The 17,332-nt window shown below is 45.4% G+C and overlaps 2 protein-coding genes across 6 annotated transcripts in view; one reads left to right on the top strand and one right to left on the bottom strand.

Annotated features, from left to right (window-relative positions):
* The window catches only part of ZBTB16 (zinc finger and BTB domain containing 16), a 274,688-nt gene that overhangs the window by 10,822 nt on the left and 246,534 nt on the right, over nucleotides 1–17,332 (top strand). The window contains exons 1-2 of one of the 5 annotated variants that reach the window (XM_007494765.3): nucleotides 10,492–10,631; nucleotides 15,223–16,588. In XM_007494765.3, the coding sequence (XP_007494827.1) occupies nucleotides 15,318–16,588 (1,271 nt within the window). In that variant the 5' untranslated portion in view covers nucleotides 10,492–10,631; nucleotides 15,223–15,317. The other 4 variants (XM_007494763.2, XM_007494764.3, XM_001381189.4 and 1 more) reach the window with 4 other exon arrangements.
* LOC130458973 (nascent polypeptide-associated complex subunit alpha, muscle-specific form-like) lies at nucleotides 11,074–12,349 on the bottom strand. The gene is made up of 3 exons (XM_056826119.1): nucleotides 12,230–12,349; nucleotides 11,467–11,835; nucleotides 11,074–11,334 (listed from the first exon to the last, which is right to left on the bottom strand). Exons 1-3 carry the CDS (start codon nucleotides 12,347–12,349, stop codon nucleotides 11,074–11,076), a joined length of 750 nt encoding a protein of 249 aa, XP_056682097.1.

Genomic DNA, 17,332 nt, shown 5'->3' with positions numbered 1-17,332 from the left:
GTCCCCAATTCTATGTACCATCTAGTTGCAGGTGAGATGAGATGGAGATCACAGGGATTGGGAAGTTAAGGTAAAAGAAGAATCATCATTATATATATTGAAGTCTCCTAGTATAAGGATTGGAGTTTGGGTAGAAAGAAATCTGAACTCATTGAGGATTTAAGGAGAACAGATTGGGGTTTGATAGATAACAACCATCAAGATCTGGATTGGGAGATAAATTTTGATAATGTGACTTAAAAAGGGATAGGACACTGAGTGATGGTGGTAAGGGACAGTGTAGCAAGAGTCTGGGAGAACTGTATGAACTTTTATAGAACAAAGAATGAACTAGAAAAATAATATAAATGGTGATCACAGTAATATAACCAATTTAGTAATCAATGATGACTTTCAAAGGACTGATGGTGTTATATAAGAATCCCACCTCTTGACAAAGAAGTGGAAGGTTTTGTATACCGAAATGAGGCATGTATTTTCAAACATGGCCAAAGCATGGATCATTTTGCTTGGTTGTATTCATATGTTAAAAAAAGAAGGTCCTATTAGAATGAAAGAATCATTAGGCAGTGTCTTTTTTTTTTTGTAAAGAATATCAATAAAGCATTTTAAAAGAAAAAGGAAAGCCATGTGTAGAACCTCTAGTTCTACTGATTCCCATTGTAGGAAATCTTTTATTTACTATATTTCCTATATCACATTGCCCCATCTAAAATTTAAATCATACACACACCCATTGTATACACCTGCTCAAAAAAATGAGTCTCATGATAAACCACAAATGAAGGCATTAGTCAATATGATGGGGACAGGACCTACCTGTGATTTTCTCTTTGTTTTCAGAACTTGGTAATTTCAATGGTATTATGGGACTTATAAGGTCGTACAGTATTTGTTTTTTTATGGCTGTTGCTTTAACCTAGCTTTTCCTTAACAGTTGAGTAAAATAAAATGTTGGTTAGTTATTTGATTTCTTTGGTACTGAGAACCCCAAGATGAAGAAACTCTAACAATACAAGTCAGCATCTTTTTGTAACTTTTACTCTTAGAGTTATCTCTAGGAGATTAAAATGTAATTGGGGGAATATTTAAAAAATAAAAATTTGGGCAGATAGGTGGCACAGTGGATAGGGCACTGGGCCTGATGTCAGGAGGACCTGTGTTCAAATTGGCCTAAGATACTTTCTTGCTATGTAATTCTTGGCAAGTTAATATACATCCTTTAGGTTCCTTATGTGGAATTTAGTGGTCTCTTTCTATTTGAGTTTGTCACCACTGGTCAATAGCACTTAGAGGGATTTTTCTCTTGGATTTGGCACTGGGGTGAGCCACACACCTAACTAGTTAACTTTCTGACTTGATTCCTCCAATCATTTGTGGAATGACCCAGGTGATATTAGATGACTGAGAAAGTCCCTTTCAGGTGCAATATTCTATTACATAATCCCTCAGCCCACAACACACCTCCTTTGGGGGTTTCCCTTTCTCTAGGTGGCCTACAGAGTCAGCAAAATAGCACGTGAATCTGTATCACAACAGTGGGATGGAAACCCTTTACCAGACCTAATTAAATATGAATAAGTCTCCTTTCTCCTGGAACAAAGATTCAGAATGGTACCAAGAGATGTCACAAGGAGTCTACCATATCTATCTGACTCTTCCCTCAACTTCTATCCGGCTTCTAGGCTTATGTGCTTAACCTTAAAGTTTAATAATAACCACAATAGGCAGCACATCATCGCCTCCCTGTCTGGTTGAGAGGTTTACAACTCAAACTCATGGCAGAGGGAGAAATTGGTTCAATCACTTGGAGTAATGGTACATGGAGAGCCAGTTGGGCATGACTGCTATTTAACATGAGGAAACCAGGCTGGCTACATTTAGCGTGCATGTTCTCTAATAAACACGTCATGCTCCAAGGTGAAAATTAACATCAAACCCTCCAAGCTCTTCTCACCAAGTGCCTGCCCCTCTCTCTCTGAAGTAAATAAATGAGCCATAGAAGAATGGAGAAAAAGTAAGGTAACACTGACCACCTACAAAGAAACTACATGGTCAACTTTTGAACAAATAAATGCTTTAATATTGGTAGAAAATGGGTCATTCTTTTTCTCTTTTTTCTTTTAATGAGACATAATTTTATGGATGCAGGGAACTCCTTCTACCAATGTATGTTAGTACTTGCTCTGGGACTTATTGTCTAAGAGAATCATTTGGGATGGCATTTCCAAATTTTATTGAGTATGCACTCCTCTCAAAAAAATTGGTGGCATGCTTCCCTAACATATGTCCATTTTATTTATGAAGTACACAATGCACTATTATACTAAAATTATGTACATTAAAAATGGCACAAAAATAGACATTTTAAAAGGATAAGATAAAAAATACTAATTGACTCTAGACTCAATATGGAGCCACTGGAGTTCATTGAGTAGAGTACTTATATTGTTAGACCTGTGTTTTAGGAATATCAATATGGTAGTTTTATGGAGGATGGATAGGAGATAGGAGAGTCTTAAAGCAAAGAGAACAATTAGGAGGCTATAGGTGATAAGGATCTGAACTTGGATTGATAGCTGAGTGAACTTTGCCTGCTTTGAGTCTTCTTAGGTCATAACCACCCTGAGGGGCTGCCATTGTCTGTCTTGGAGGTAACAGGTATAGGGGTTATATAGTTGGGTTGTAGACAAACCCACAATTAGTTATTGAGGGGAGGATCAAATGTAACCCATCTGCCTACCCTCTAATTTGTTGATCATATACCCATTGACAATATGTCTTGCCTCCACTTTGGAACCTACTGATCTAGGCCTCGGAGACACAATGCTTTTCTGGTTCTTCACTTCACTTCACTTTACATCTGTTCATGTAAGTTTTTCCAGATTTTTCTGAAATCATCCTGCTTGTTATTTCTTATAACCCAACAGTATTCCATAACTATCAAATACCACAACTTGTTTAGCCATTCCCCAATGGATGGACAACCCCTCCAGTTCCAATTCTTTGTTACCATAAAAAGAGCAACAATAAATATTTTTGAATAAATAGGGATTTTTTTCCCTTTTTTATCTCTTTGGGAGAGAGACCTGGTAATGGTATTGATGAGTCAAAGGGTATGTATTTTTAGAGCCAAGGGAGAGCTTCAAGAGGTGATTATATCTCCCTATTCTCCTTATGAATAGATAATTATTGAGAGGAAGTTGTGTTGTGTTTTTTGTTGTTGTTTTTGCAGTCACAGGCAACACATATAACACATGAATAAATGAAGTTCCTGTCCTTAAGAGGTCACTATCCCCTGGCTTGCCCCTCCATTGCTAAATAATGGTTTTTGGTGCCTTTTCCATGAGCCACATGACTAAGTCCCCAAAGAAATAGCTGTCTTTCTCCAATGAACATGCTGTTTAACCAAATATCTAAAGAAATCTAACTGTCATGGAAATAAAGGGAAAGAGAATATGTAAGGCCCTGAGGAATGAATTTTCCTTGTATCCCTCCAGGCACTGTTTGATCTTACAGAAGGTACAGCTTGATCTTATAAAAAAATATACACATGTCAGGGGCCTGATTACCACAGGTCTTTACCAAGAACCCAAGGAGACAGTGTACTGGGGGGCAAAGGGAGGGATGTTTGCCACCTCTGGGAGCTCTTAGCTGTATGATCCTGGGTGTGAGAGATGAAGTTCAGAAAGATGGTGGACTCTCAATGAATCACTAAGAAGGAGTCAGTAAGCCTTTGCATCAAAACAGTTGAGTTTTAGGTGTTCCCAACCTAAACTCCATTTCAGCTAGATAGAATTGAAACAGTCCTTGTGTTGATTGGCTAAAACCAATCATGAATAATTAGGATAATTGGTTTTGTAAATTGTGTGTTCTGATTAGCTGGCTTTCAGATAAGATTGAAACTCTCAAGTAACCAGCCAATGATGAATGAGGGGAGGAGCCATCTTTGCATCAAAGACTAGGATATAAGAAGGCTACCTGCTCTCATACTTTGCTTGCTGGCTGTGAGACTTTTACCCAGTGTACTTGGTTATCTGTTTCTCAAGCTTTTGACACAAGAAGGTTGGGTTCGAGATTCTTTTGAGTAGGTGGCCATTTCTCAAAGGGCAAGTCAATGTTCGATTCTAAAGTCTCTCCTTTTTTCCACTTCCCACTGAGAAGTCATGACATGATATCCATTACATATGTGAAGTCTTGCAAAGCACGTCCACATTGGCCATGTTGCAAACAAAACAAAATCCAAAAAAAATGTCATAAAGCAATACAAGTATTATTAATGATTCTATAAGTGGGCAAACTGAGGCTTAACTGAGCCAGCCTATGTCACACTAGTCAGTAAAGAGTTAAGACTCCAATTTAAATTATTAATATTTCTAGTTTTATTCTTAATTGGAGCAATAGTCTCTAGGATATTGGGAAGCTGATGGAGGATCTCTTTGGAATACGGTAACTTGGTCCCCTGTGCAGTTCATATGGCTGACATCACACTAATCTCCCGAAAATGGCGTGAAGAAGCCAGGTAGCCATGGATAGGACCCATTAAATACCTGGCAGAGAGAACCACCCCCAGCACTCCCAGAGAAGACTGGCACCTCCCTGCCATTGTTCCTAGCTCCAAGATTTCCTCAGTGAGACAGCTGCCCTGAACTCAACTCTGGAAAGTTAAACAACTTCAAAGTTAAACAGACGACTATTTAAAGTTAAACAGCTCAAGTAAGTATTGGGCTCTTTTTTTTTCTCCTCCAAATACAGAAGTGCTTTTTAAAAGCCCCGGTTTCCAACGAGGACTTGGGGGTTAATTTTCAGCATGGTGCCCGGGGATTTAGCTGTGGGACTCCCATTACCAGTAATGGGAGTCATGCGGCTTCATTTCATGCACACTACACTGAGAACGCACCCCTCGGTAGCTACAAAATTTTAGTTTTGAAATTGAGCCTTGCTATCTTTTTTTTTTCTTTTTCTGGAGAACAAAGCAGATTTCCCCAAACACCCACATCACCCAGCAATATGGGGAGGCCTGAGGGAGAGAAGAGACCAGAAGGAAGAACTAGATTTGAAATGCTCTTCTTCACATTTCAATCCCCACCCCTGCCCCCCCATCCCTGTACAGAAGGAAAAAAAGAAGAGATGCCCACTTGCTGACAGATAAGGCTCTGGCAGTGCCTCACCCTGATGCTGAATTCTGAACCCCATGAAACCTGGCACGTGGTTTGTACCATCCAGTGCAACACCACGATGCTTCTCTAATAACCTGAGCCCTGCTGCCTGTCATTAAGGGACCTCTCTCATTAGGCGTCTCTTTTTAAATGGCTGCTATCATCTGGTCCCAGTGTACATTAAATCCCATTATAATTATAAACACACTTCCCTATAACACTCTCTGCAGATTTCATCCACACTGCCTACCCCCTCAGGGCATCTTTGCACTAATAACAACTCAGATTTGCTATTTGAGTTGACAACATTAGGTCCCAACACCATTTGCAATATGCCAAGGAAGAAAGGAAAAGAAAACTGTTCTCTATTCAATCCTGAGGATCTAGGGGGTCACAGTGACCCAGGGTCCCAGAGGCTGAGAAGAGACAGGAATATTCCTTTATGTCCTCTATGACTTCCTCCTCTCTCAAAGTGCCTAGTGTAGTGGAGATACTGGGGCCCTCCAACACTCTGAACTGAAGAAGCAAGCCAAATTTTGTAATATTCACTGTTGCTAGGTCTTTCCAGGCAAAATGCTGAAAATGTAAAATGACCTGTAATGTTCAAGCAAAATCTTTTCTCTTTTATTCAATTATGATGTTTTATTATCTAATATTTAATAGCATTTATTAATAATAAGATGATGTAATATAATACATTATGATGTGATATAATATATGATATAATATTTAACATAAAACTAAGAAAAAACAAAACTTTTTTTCCCTCCCCTCCATGTTTGTCACTTTTAAAAGGATAGGCAGATAAGCAACTAAACAAAATAAGGTAATACACTCAGCTTTTTTTTTTTTTAACAAAGATAAATTGGAATTTTCAAGATAAATTTTGGGGACAAAAAAAATCTCAATTGATCCCAATCACCTACACTTTCCACCATTGTAGGACCAAATAGTCATAACTGTTATTCACAATAATGGCCAAGGGGGCCCTGATTCAACAACATTGAATTTTAAAAGTTTACTAAGTACCTATTCTATGCAAAGAACAGTGTTAGGTGCTAAGAAGGCTGCCAATATGAATTAGATTCAGTCCCTGCTCCCAGAGACCTTTAGGGGGGAAAAAAAACAGGTTATTCTGATCTAATTTGAGTCACCAATGAATAAAATAAAATAAACAATAAAAAAATATATACTTGTAGACCTTAGATTTTTTTTTTCCAGTATGGAAGAGTTCCAGCCATTTGCTAGTGCACCCTTGCATTCATGCCATTTTCTTTCCCTTTGCAAATTGGGGGTTAATAAGCAGAAGCATATCTTCCCCCTTCATTACTCATGGGCTTGACTGTACACTTTCCAATCTCCATATTTCTGAAAATGAAATGTAGCTTTTTATAAAACAGATGTGCTCTAATTACTAAGGCAGGAAAAAATGAATCGATACTTTTTTTTTTAAAGCAAGTCATTCAACCAGAAGGCTTGAAACTGAAAAGGTTGCTGTATTTAACCTTTAGTTTATCAGAAAATGCAATTCACTACCACAGCCCATTTTCCAAGTATGATCATTAATTGAAGCCTTATTGAAATTTAAAATTTCCTTCTACCTTTTGCATGAATTATCTAAAAAATGGAGAGATCACTGAATTTTGGATTTAGGCTAGAAGGGATATTACAGGCTATGGAGATCTCATTTTATAAGCTGAGCAAAAAGTGGCACAGATTTGCCCAGTAGAGGCTTGTAAGCATATAAGAGAATGGGATTCAAACTCGAATCTTTCTGACTCTTAAGACTATCCATTCTGATTTAAATAGGTCATCTATTTGGGCTAATCCATTAAGAATTATTTTGCCCTTTTATTTGGCCATGTGATGATTTGGCCTAGGAGCTTTAAAGAAGTAGGAACCAGAGAAAAAATTATCTTTTAACATTTTAACTTTCAACCCATTCAGCTCACCATTTGGGAATTCTCTTTGTCTCAGAAGGAAATGGTACATTGGACCTAGCCCTAATTCACTGTTACATAGCTTCTGTATGCCTTAGTTTCCTCATCTGTAAAGAAAGAATAATAACAGTTTATTCAGTGCTTAGGCTTGATGAGGAAAATGTTTTGTAAATCAGAAAGCACTATATAACTGAATTATCATAATTATCTCTCTGCTGAACAGCCCCAAGCCTGACAAGCTAAGCCACAAGCCCTTTAAATGTGAGTCTCTCTTTTCCTCCAACCCCTTACTTTCTGCGGTATTAACAACTCCAAAACAGAAGGGCAAAGAGTAGGCAAACAGGTTTAGAGACTTGCCCAGGGTTACACAGCTAAGAAGTGTTTGAGATCACATTCGAACCCAGGACCTCTCAACTCCAGTCCTGGTGCTTTATCCACTGAGCCATCTAACTGGCTGTTAAGTACAAGTAAAAGCAAATGGAAAAAAAGGTACTTTATGACTGAAGAAAATTCACTTCCTCTATTCCTCTCCTAGGCATGACTTCACCCTAATCTATGCTAGGAAACTGAGGCCCAGAAAGGGGAACTGCTCAGGATCATTGATTTATGAATGGAAGAGAAAAGAATCCTGGATTTAGAGCAAAAGAACTCAAAAAGGAGCAAAAGGGTTCAAATTCTGCCTTTGGTGGTTAGTACTCAAGTGACTTTGGGCAAAGTTATTTAAAACTCCTTAGATCTGTTTCTCCCATCTGAAAAATAAGGGAATAGAAACAAATAGCCCCCAGGGTTCTTTCTAGCTCAAAACCTAGGGTCCTATGAGTTCTTGGGTCATCTAGTCCAAATCCTTCATTTTATAGATGAAGAAACTTGGATGGGTTGAGTAACTCATTATTCAGTTGTGTCTGACTTTTCAGGACCCCATTTGGGATTTTCTTGGCAAAGGTACTGGAGAGGTACTTTCCTTCTCCAGCTCATTTTACAGATGAGGAAAGTGAGGCAAAGTGACCCGTCCAGAATTGCATAACTTGAACTCAGGAAGATGCATCTTCTTAATTCCAGGTTCAGCATTCTATCCACTGTGCCACCTAGTTGCTTGAGTAACTTGCCCAAACATTTAGTGATCCAGGCTGGAATTGAACCCAGGTCCTGTGTTCCAAATCCAGAATTCTTTTCATTGTATTGTGACGTGTCCAAAGTCGCACTATTAATTTCTCAGAGAGATGGAGCTGTAACTTCCCACTCGAAATCTAGTGATTTTTAATCCTCTACCTGCCATGTTGCTCTTGTCTTTGGAAGGACATTTAATTTCTTACAAATACACGGTCATTAAACAAAGAAGATAGTTTGATGTTAACAAATTTCCACTGTTTGTTTTGAGATGCTGCCATACAGAATCTCTGAACTGGGGACTCTCATCAGCATTCCTGGGACCCAAGGATACAGCTCTAGCTGTAAATGGTGGAGACTCTGGTGGAGGAATTGCTGCTTTATCTGGGCCCAATAAACCTTATCAAACTGCTGTGCAGTCAGCCTTCAGTGCTAAGTGGAAATGCTGCCTTCCAGCCCAAAGCTGGCACCTAGCCCACAGGCTTTCCTGCCTCCCTCTTTTTGTTACCTTCTCTACCTCTTAAATTCGGGCATTAATCTCTCTTTAACACTTACTAACAAGGGCTCGGCTTTTTAAAGGGCAGAGTTTATGAAGCAAGGGAGATTTTCACATAAAGTGAATTTGGGGAGGAAGTGGGGGAATAGAAAAGAAGTGGGGTGCGATTGTTCTCACTTCTCTATTGTTTCTAGTGATTCTCTCCTTTGCTGATTTGAGGATTAATGGGAGATTAGGATCTGGGGTTAATTATGTGTTTTTCAAGCAGCTCTGCTCTTAAAAGGTGGGTGAGAGAATGGGGACATCTAGATACTTATTTCCAATTGCAGCTAAGCACTATCTGTGAGTTCAACAAGTTTTCAAAAGGGGGGCTGTGTGTCTTCTTTTTCTGTGGTTTTAAGTAGTTGATGAATCCATCCTGTTAGTGAAGGTGCTTTTCTCCTTCCTTTCTTCCTTGCCTTCTCGACACTTTTTACCCTTGTTTTTAGCTCCCCGGTTAAAACCCTTCCTCCTCTCACGCTTCCTCAACCCACCAATTTCTACTAGAAAGAGGGAACACGCTTTTATTCGCTGGCAGTATACTGAATTATAAACTGAATTATCAATACGTCACCATCATTAACAATCTAACTTGATATTACCCGGAATACTGTAATGCAATATAAAGAGTGAGTCAATAAATTCAATGAGATCAATCTTCAAATTCCTAACTGATCCTCTTTTATCTGATCACCTCCCAATTCTTATTTAGAAAGTCCCATTTCTTTGCCGTAAGAGAATGAGGATGGGATATTTTTTACCCGGGTTTTCTAATTTCGGACTATGCTGGAAGTGCCTGATAAACCTTAAAGCTCTATATAAATGTGTTAGTATTATTCTTCTCATCCTAGATGCAAGCAGAAGCTCCGGGATGAGGTCAATTCGAGTCTGCTTCAGAGTTCCTGACCTTGAGGAAGCCCACGAGGGTCCAGATATCAGTAAACTCCAGAGTTGAAAAAAACCCAGGGCGTGGGATTTACGTTTAGGGTCCGGATTTTTATCCTTTGCTTTTCTTGCTCTGTCTCATTTTATCTTCCTAAAGTGTGTGTGGGGGGGGGAGTAAGACCCCTAGACCTGACGTGCAGAGTTCGGAGACCACGAATGTGTTTGTATATGTGGATGTATGCATCCTGGGTAAATAAAAAAAACAAAACAAAACACAAAAATCCGTGACCCGGCTCCATTCCCACGCGGGTCCGCAACAGATCATGGGGAGGCGCTCAACCCGCAAAACCTCATCCAAGGTGCATAAAGCCATGAGCCAGCGTGCCTCACCTTGCCAGCACCCCTTTAACCTGGGTTCCGAGTTCCTAGGGATGGCAATATATACTTCCCTTCCCCGCTCCAGCATGTTTGGGGGCGTCAGTTCCCACCACTGCCTCCTCCATGTTTTTTTGTCAGCAGGCCCAGCAGGAGACCCCAGGACCTCCTCCCTCTTTTTGGCTCTCCTCAAATCTTTCTCCAAACTACCTTTAGCACACTAGGAAGGAGAGGACAGGGATTGAGGGGCGTAAAGAGGCCATACGCGGAGGGACCAGATTTTCTTCCATTGTGTGCCCAACGCTGGGGTCTGTTCTCAACTTGTCCCCTAAGGGACGAGGGCGCCATCTGGGGAAATGTGGTCGACTTTTCTGGGTTCCTCGTCAGGACCATCTCAAGCACTCTGCGCTGCGCGAACAGCGGGTTGGTGAGGGTGGGAAGAAGCCTAGATACGCCCCCCCCCCCCCCCCACTAGACCCTCCGGGACACTGCTGCCGAGTAAGAAGTTTCCCTCCCTCCTAGAACTCGCGGGATCGGGTCACGAAGACGGGGCATGCGTTTCGTGAATCTCGCCCCCCAGGCTCCCCTATTCGGAGATCTTCACCTGCTCCCCTCCCACAACACACCCAAGTAAGAAAAATCTGCTTTGGAAGGCAGCTTTGCTACCCCGGAGGATCGCAGGGAGAGCGGGGTGAGCGAGAGGAAAAGAAAACCCTAGAAACTGATGAGAAACAGAAGCTAGGGTCGCAGTTTGGGGGAAATTATGCTTTAACTCTGAATTGAGGGGGGAAAAGGTCAGGCATACTCTAAACTAGGGCACGGACCCAAACTGGGAGAAAACTTCGAGTTTAGAAGGGTGGGTGGATGGGAGTAGAACGCAATTAAAAAAAAAGAAAGAAAAAAAACCCCAAAACTGGGTGTCCAAAGCAGTAAGGTGCTGCCCTCGCGTCCTTATTTTCTTCCCCTTTACAAGGACTCCCACCTCCCACCCTTTTCTCCAATCCGTCCTCCGGGTCTCCGCTTCCCTCGGCAGCCGAGCGGCTCGCGCTGCCGCCCCAGCAGCAGCTAGATGTCAGGCGAAGCCCGGAGCCGAGAGAGCAGCAGGGAGGGAGGGGACGGCGGAGGAGCGCCCGGCTCGGCCAGCACAGGGGGTGGGAGGGCTGAGCCCGGGGAGGAGAGGGGGGGTGAGGGAGGGAGGAAGGGGGGCAGCTGTGGGCAGGGAGCCGCGCTCGGCCGCCAGCACTAAAGATGGAGAGGCGCCGGGGCCTCGCAGGGGAGGGGGCTCGGCGTTGACGTGGGACGCGGCGGAGGCGCCGCAGCCGGTGGTGATTTGCTAACCTCGCAGCAGAGAGGAGTTAAGGGCGATGAGAGCGGGTACTGCGAACTGCCGGGCTATGCCGCCGCCGTAATACCGAGAGCAACAGTTCCACCACAACACCCCTCCCAGACACAGACACACACACACCCCCACAGGCACGCACACCCACCCCAGAGCGCACGGCTCAGCAGCGGTGAGTGGGGGGCCGGGGAGGGGCGCACGGTCTAGCCGGCGCCGCGCGCCCGGGCGCACTGGGGGCTGGAGAGGTCCGGGGGGGGCGCGCTCGCTGCGGCCACTCTGGCCCATTGGCTTCGCCTCATTTTCTTTGCCTTTCTCCCCTGCTGAAGCTGCTGCCGCCGCTGTTGTTGCAGCCGCCGCTGCCGTGGCTGCTGCCGCCGCCGAAGGGAAATAGAGGAGAGCCCCGGCTGTCAGCTCCGGCGCAGCTGCCTCCCCCCTTGGTCGACCCTTCCCTTGCAGGACAGGGACTGGGTGTAAGCTACGGGGCTGGGCGGTCGGCTAGGTTTAGGGGGGAGGCTAGCGATGGGGGAGGCTTTGTATGGTCAGGGGAAGGCGGCGAGCCGGGAGCCGGTCAGGGCTCATATGTATGCCGACGGGTGCGCGGGAGCGAAATAGGATTGTGGTTATTTATTCGTGTATTTATTTACTGGCCGACTGGGCAGCTAGAATCTGGGGGCCGGGACTGAACGTGTTGGGAGGGGAGTGAGGATTAGGACGCGTTTCGGTTTTGTTTCTTTTGGGGAAGAAAACAAAAACGTGGGGATTTATTTTTCTTGCTTGTGACTTGATTTTTTTTTTGGCGGGGGTTGGGGGGCTTGGAGTGCCTGGGGATCTATGTGCATGTGTGTCTCTTTCTCTGGGGAGCCGGGTTCTTTTTTCCTCTCCTCCCAGCGGGACTGGTCCGGGAGCCGGAGCACTCGGTGCGCTCTCGGCCGGCCGCAGGGCGGGTTGTGCCGGCGGCGCTGCACCTGATGCATTTGGGATGCCTTGTCTCACACTCACGCACAGGCATGCTCGCTCACACCAGACACTCACACTCTCACACTCGCACGCTGACTGGCAGGCAGACACCCGTCTATTCTCTCACGCGCAGACCTTCGTATTCACATCCAAACGCAGCCACTCGCAGGCACTTTAATGCTCACACTCACATAAAGACACGCACTCTCACACTTACCGACACGCTGGCTCTCCGGCTGTGGACGTTTGTTGCAGACACTCATTCGGTTAGATACTGGGCTCTCTAGTGGGCTCTAATCTTCCCTTACTATACTCCCACCCACCCATTTCACTGCAGGAGGGCGGAGAGATGGGAGTTGCAGACCCCTTGTTAGCTTTTCTGGGGGAAGGGGCTTTTGTGTTTTTCTTTTCATCCTCCGCTCTCCTCCCTCCTCTTCCCGCACTCTGCTGGGGCTGCTGCGTCCAGCGGCCGGGACTCAATTTCCCTCCCTTGGGTCTTTCATTTTCCTCTTTTCCTTAGCCCTGCATTCTCCTTCCTTATGGTCTCTAGCTCCCCGAGAAAAGTTGATTCCCCAAGTTTTCTGAAGTCACTTCTAACTACTTGATGGGGTTTTCTCTTTGGTTCTAACTTGGGGGAGGGGGTCGTAGGAGATTGATTCTACTCGTCTTTCCCTGGGACAGATGTTAGTATTAGCTTTCTTCAACCCTCAGTGCTCAGTGCAAAGGCCAGTTTGGGGTACAAAAATATAGGTGGGAGAACATGCATTGGTGCACTTTCTCTTTGTTGTGTTCTCGATCTTTTGGATAGTGGGCTTGGTAGGAGGGGAAGAAATTGAGAAACTGAGCCATCAATTGACCCCCCCCCCCCCATCAATCCCTAAATCTTTGGAAAATCCCATATCCATTACCAGATGGGGCTTTCCATTATACTTTAAGCTTCCCCCACCCCTTCCACCTGGTTTAAGGGCCACAGAGGTACCTTAAATAGAAATAGCTGACTCATTAACCCTTTCAGTCTTGCTGGACAGATTTGCCACCCCCCCCCCCCTTCGGGATCAATTTCCTTGGGGCCTTAGGAGACTTCTGAGTATGTGTGTGAGGGGAGTGTCCTTCCTCCTTGCTTCTCTCCAGTTAGGCAGTTATTGCCAACAGCTGGGTGTGAGGGGAGCAAGAGAGAGGGGGCTTTTCACTATTCCCACCTCACTTAAGTGGATCTGGAAAGCCAAGGTGTTCTGCTAATGACACCGAGGGGTCCTTATCTCAGACCTCCCCCCCTCTCCATTTTGCTTCAGGCAGGATCTATTTACAGATGGTTTCTGCATCCTAACGGTGCCCCCTATTCTAAACCTGGGCCCCCTGAAACAAACTGTCCCAGATTAGACATCCTAGGTCACAGGATCCAGCAAATGTACTCTAGAAGCTCCCTCCTGGCCATGCAACTGATATCTCATGCTGATCACATTCTGTTTATGTGACCTATCCATACACTTCCTTTCACACTCTCCTATCATAGATCTATGGTATTGTATACACACAATGCTCTGTCTAATGCTGTGTGACTTTGGACAAAATCTTTTTTTTTTTTTAATCCCTGAGTCTTGTATGTAGGAGGGGCATAATAAATGTTTATTTTGAATTGAGGTGATTTCAAGTCACCCAACCTCTTTGAGGCCCAGGTTCCCTATCTGAGGAATGGGGATAACTACATGAATTGCCTACCAATGTTGCATGTAAGGCAATTTATAAACGGGAAAGATTGCACACACATATAGCTATATAGTATATTCCTAGTATCTTATATGAAATAAACTGTACCTTTCTGTTCTAGCTTCCTCCACTGTGACTGCCAGGGACTGAATAATAATAATAGATAACGTTTATGTAGCACTTACTTTGTGCCAGGCACTGTGTTAAGCCCTTTACAGTGATGATCTTATTTGATCCTCACCACCACCCTGGGAGGGAGGTACTATTATTAGCTACACGTTAAAGATGAGGAAAGGAGAGAATAAGTGACCAAGTACTCAGGGTCTTGTAGCTAGTAAGTATCTGAAGCAGGACTCAAACTCAGCTCTTCCTGACCCAAAGTCTAGCATTCTATACTACTGTGTCACCTAGCTGCCCTAAGGTGGTGAAGGTTAGCCCTGGGGAGAGAGAAGGGCTGGAGTTAGAAATGGAAGGATGTCCAGTGGGGGCAGAGCTGAAGGCTAGCTGGCTGATTATGAGAGGGATGTAGAGAGGAGCGCAACAGCCATTCATGAGTTGGCCCCTGACTGGCTTGGGTCAGGACTTCAGGGTCCTGCCCTTAGCTCTGCTGGACTTTGCCCCTGGGGCTGCCACAGGAAAGAATGGGAGGATGAGACTTTGGCCTGCCCTGGAACTTAGAGAGCTGCCCCTGCTGGGGCTGGGGAGGAAAGTCTTAGCTCCTATGTGGTTATCTGTACTGAAAAAGAGGGACTAAATGCTTGTTTTTTCAGGATTCGTGTGTGAGTAATACCGTCTCTAGATATGACTGTGGAAGATAATGCCACTCTCCTAAACCAAAGCATTTTTAAAAGACCTTTCAAAGCCACAGAATTTAAATGGATTTTGACTCTCATTATATAGCCATTGGTATACTATCTGGCTGAATAAACCTGCTTAGGGGTGGATAAGGAATGAAGGCAAGAGAGCCTTCTCTATTTTTCTACCCCGGCTCTGGGCCTTTTAAAGCAGGGTTGTTTTTTTGGGGGGGGGAGTCTCTAAAAACACACAATTCCAAACTTCCTGGTGTTTCTAGACTTTTATCAGTCAAACAGCATTTGTTAACCACCTATTTATTATGTCTAATATTTTCTTGCTCATGGAACTTTATTTCAGAATTTCTTCCTTCCTAGGGACTATCGATTAATCTCTGTGTTCCCTCTCCTTTTCCTCATCCTTCAGGCCCTTCTCTTTATCGGACCCAGCAAGGCCACTCTGCCCTACCACACAGAGACCAGAAGGAAAGACAGCCTCATGCCTGAGCCTCGGACAGTGCCATGGATCTGACAAAGATGGGCATGATCCAGTTGCAGAACCCCAGCCACCCCACGGGGCTGCTGTGCAAAGCCAACCAGATGCGGTTGGCAGGGACCCTGTGTGACGTGGTCATCATGGTGGACAGTCAAGAGTTCCACGCTCACCGCACAGTCCTGGCCTGCACAAGCAAGATGTTTGAGATCCTCTTTCACCGAAACAGCCAGCACTACACCTTGGACTTTCTGTCGCCAAAGACCTTCCAGCAGATCCTGGAATATGCCTACACGGCCACTCTCCAAGCCAAGGCGGAGGACCTGGATGACCTGCTCTATGCGGCCGAGATCCTGGAGATCGAGTACTTGGAAGAGCAGTGTCTGAAGATCCTGGAGACCATCCAGGCATCGGACGACAATGACACAGAGACCACCATGGCAGACGGTGGCGCCGAGGAGGAGGAGGACCGAAAGGCGAGGTACCTCAAGAATATCTTTATCTCAAAGCATTCCATCGAGGACAGCGGGTACGCCGGGGTGGCCGGGCAGCACCTCCCAGGAGCCTTGGCAGAGCAGAACCCCTCCGTGTCCACCTCTTTTGGCCTCGCGGCCATGAGTCCCACCAAGGCCGCCGTGGACAGCCTGATGAGCATTGGGCAGTCTCTCCTCCAGGGAGCCCTGCAGCCCCCCGGGGTCCCCGACGATTCCGGCCTGGCCAGCGTCGGGCGGCACCCTGGAGTGGCCGAGGTCAAGACCGAGATGATGCAGGTCGATGAAGCTCCCGGGCAGGATAGCCCAGGGGCAGCCGAGTCCAGTACCTCGGGCGGTGTCGGGGACAAGGCTGAGGAGAGGAGCAAGGATGGCCCCGGGACGCCTACCAGGAGCAGCGTCATCACCAGCGCTCGGGAGCTGCACTACGGCCGGGAGGAGAGTACCGAGCAGCCGTCGCTCCCCGCCGAAGCCAGCCAGGGCGCCCCTGGCCGGCCCGAGCACTCCGTGGCCTCGGCCGAGAAGCACCTGGGCATCTATTCTGTTCTTCCCAATCACAAGGCGGACTCGGTGCTGAGCATGCCATCTTCCATGACCTCGACCCTGCACATGCAGCCGGCGGCCCTGGCTGTCTCCATGGACTTTAGCACCTATGGCGGGCTGTTGCCACAGGGCTTCATCCAGAGGGAGCTCTTTAGCAAACTAGGCGAGTTGGCTGTGGGCATGAAGACGGAGAACCGGGCCATGGGGGAGCAGTGCAGCGTCTGTGGGGCTGAACTTCCAGATAATGATGCTGTGGAACAGCACAGGTAGGCTCACACGCTTTCTTCTCTTCTAGCATCCCACCTGGCCCCACGAGCTTTAGCTACTGCGAGGGGGACGGATGCCAAGGGGAGAGTTAGGTAATCATGACCGTTGTATAGAGAGTGCCGGGCCCAGAGCCTGGACAACTCACCTTCTTGAGTTCAAATCCGGCCTCAGATGCTCACTAGCTGGGTGACCTTGGGTAAGCCACTTAACTCTGTTGGCCTCAGTTTCCTCATCTGTAAAATGAGCTGGAGAAGGCAATGGCAAACCATTTCTGTATCTTTGCCAAGAAAATCCCAAAGGGGGTCACAAAGAGTTGGAAACAACTGAATAATGACAAAAGCACAGTTAGTTTTGCCAAGTGCTTATCTCATTTGCTCTCACAAACACTGTGGGAGGTCGATGTACCCCATTTTATAGATGAGGTTCCTGAGGCTGAGAAGTCAAGTGATCTAGTTGCCTGGTAAGTGTCTGAGGCAGATTCGTACTTAAGTCTTCCTGACTTTGACCCACTCTCTATGCACCAAAATGCCTAGTTAGGCAATAGTGGAGGATTTTTCCCTAGATTCACTCTTCTTATATGTTTGGGCCCCAGATTTTTTCTCATGATTTCTGTGGTCTGTTTTAATTTCATTTGGCTACTAATAGCCATCAGGGAAGGTGGTCCTTACTTAGCTTTAGTGGTAGTTCATTCGCTTCATTTGAGTCCGATTCTTTGTGATCCCCACGTGGGGTTTTCTTGGTAA

The sequence above is a fragment of the Monodelphis domestica genome, chromosome 4, assembly GCF_027887165.1.
Source record: "Monodelphis domestica isolate mMonDom1 chromosome 4, mMonDom1.pri, whole genome shotgun sequence".
NCBI lineage: Eukaryota > Metazoa > Chordata > Mammalia > Didelphimorphia > Didelphidae > Monodelphis > Monodelphis domestica.
This window is presented reverse-complemented; position numbering and strand designations above follow the sequence as displayed.

Excerpts from the sequence above, each read along its gene's own strand:
- LOC130458973 (XM_056826119.1), bottom strand. The coding sequence starts at position 12,349 with ATGCCTGTGCGTGAGTGTGAGACAAGGCATCCCAAATGCATCAGGTGC. Across the intron at positions 11,836-12,229 it reads CCGGCTCCCGGACCAGTCCC|CCGACCGCCCAGCCCCGTAG; the intron begins GCTGGGAGGAGA and ends CCCTAAACCTAG. Across the intron at positions 11,335-11,466 it reads GGGTGTGCGTGCCTGTGGGG|CAAATCACCACCGGCTGCGG; the intron begins GTGTGTGTGTGT and ends CTGCGAGGTTAG.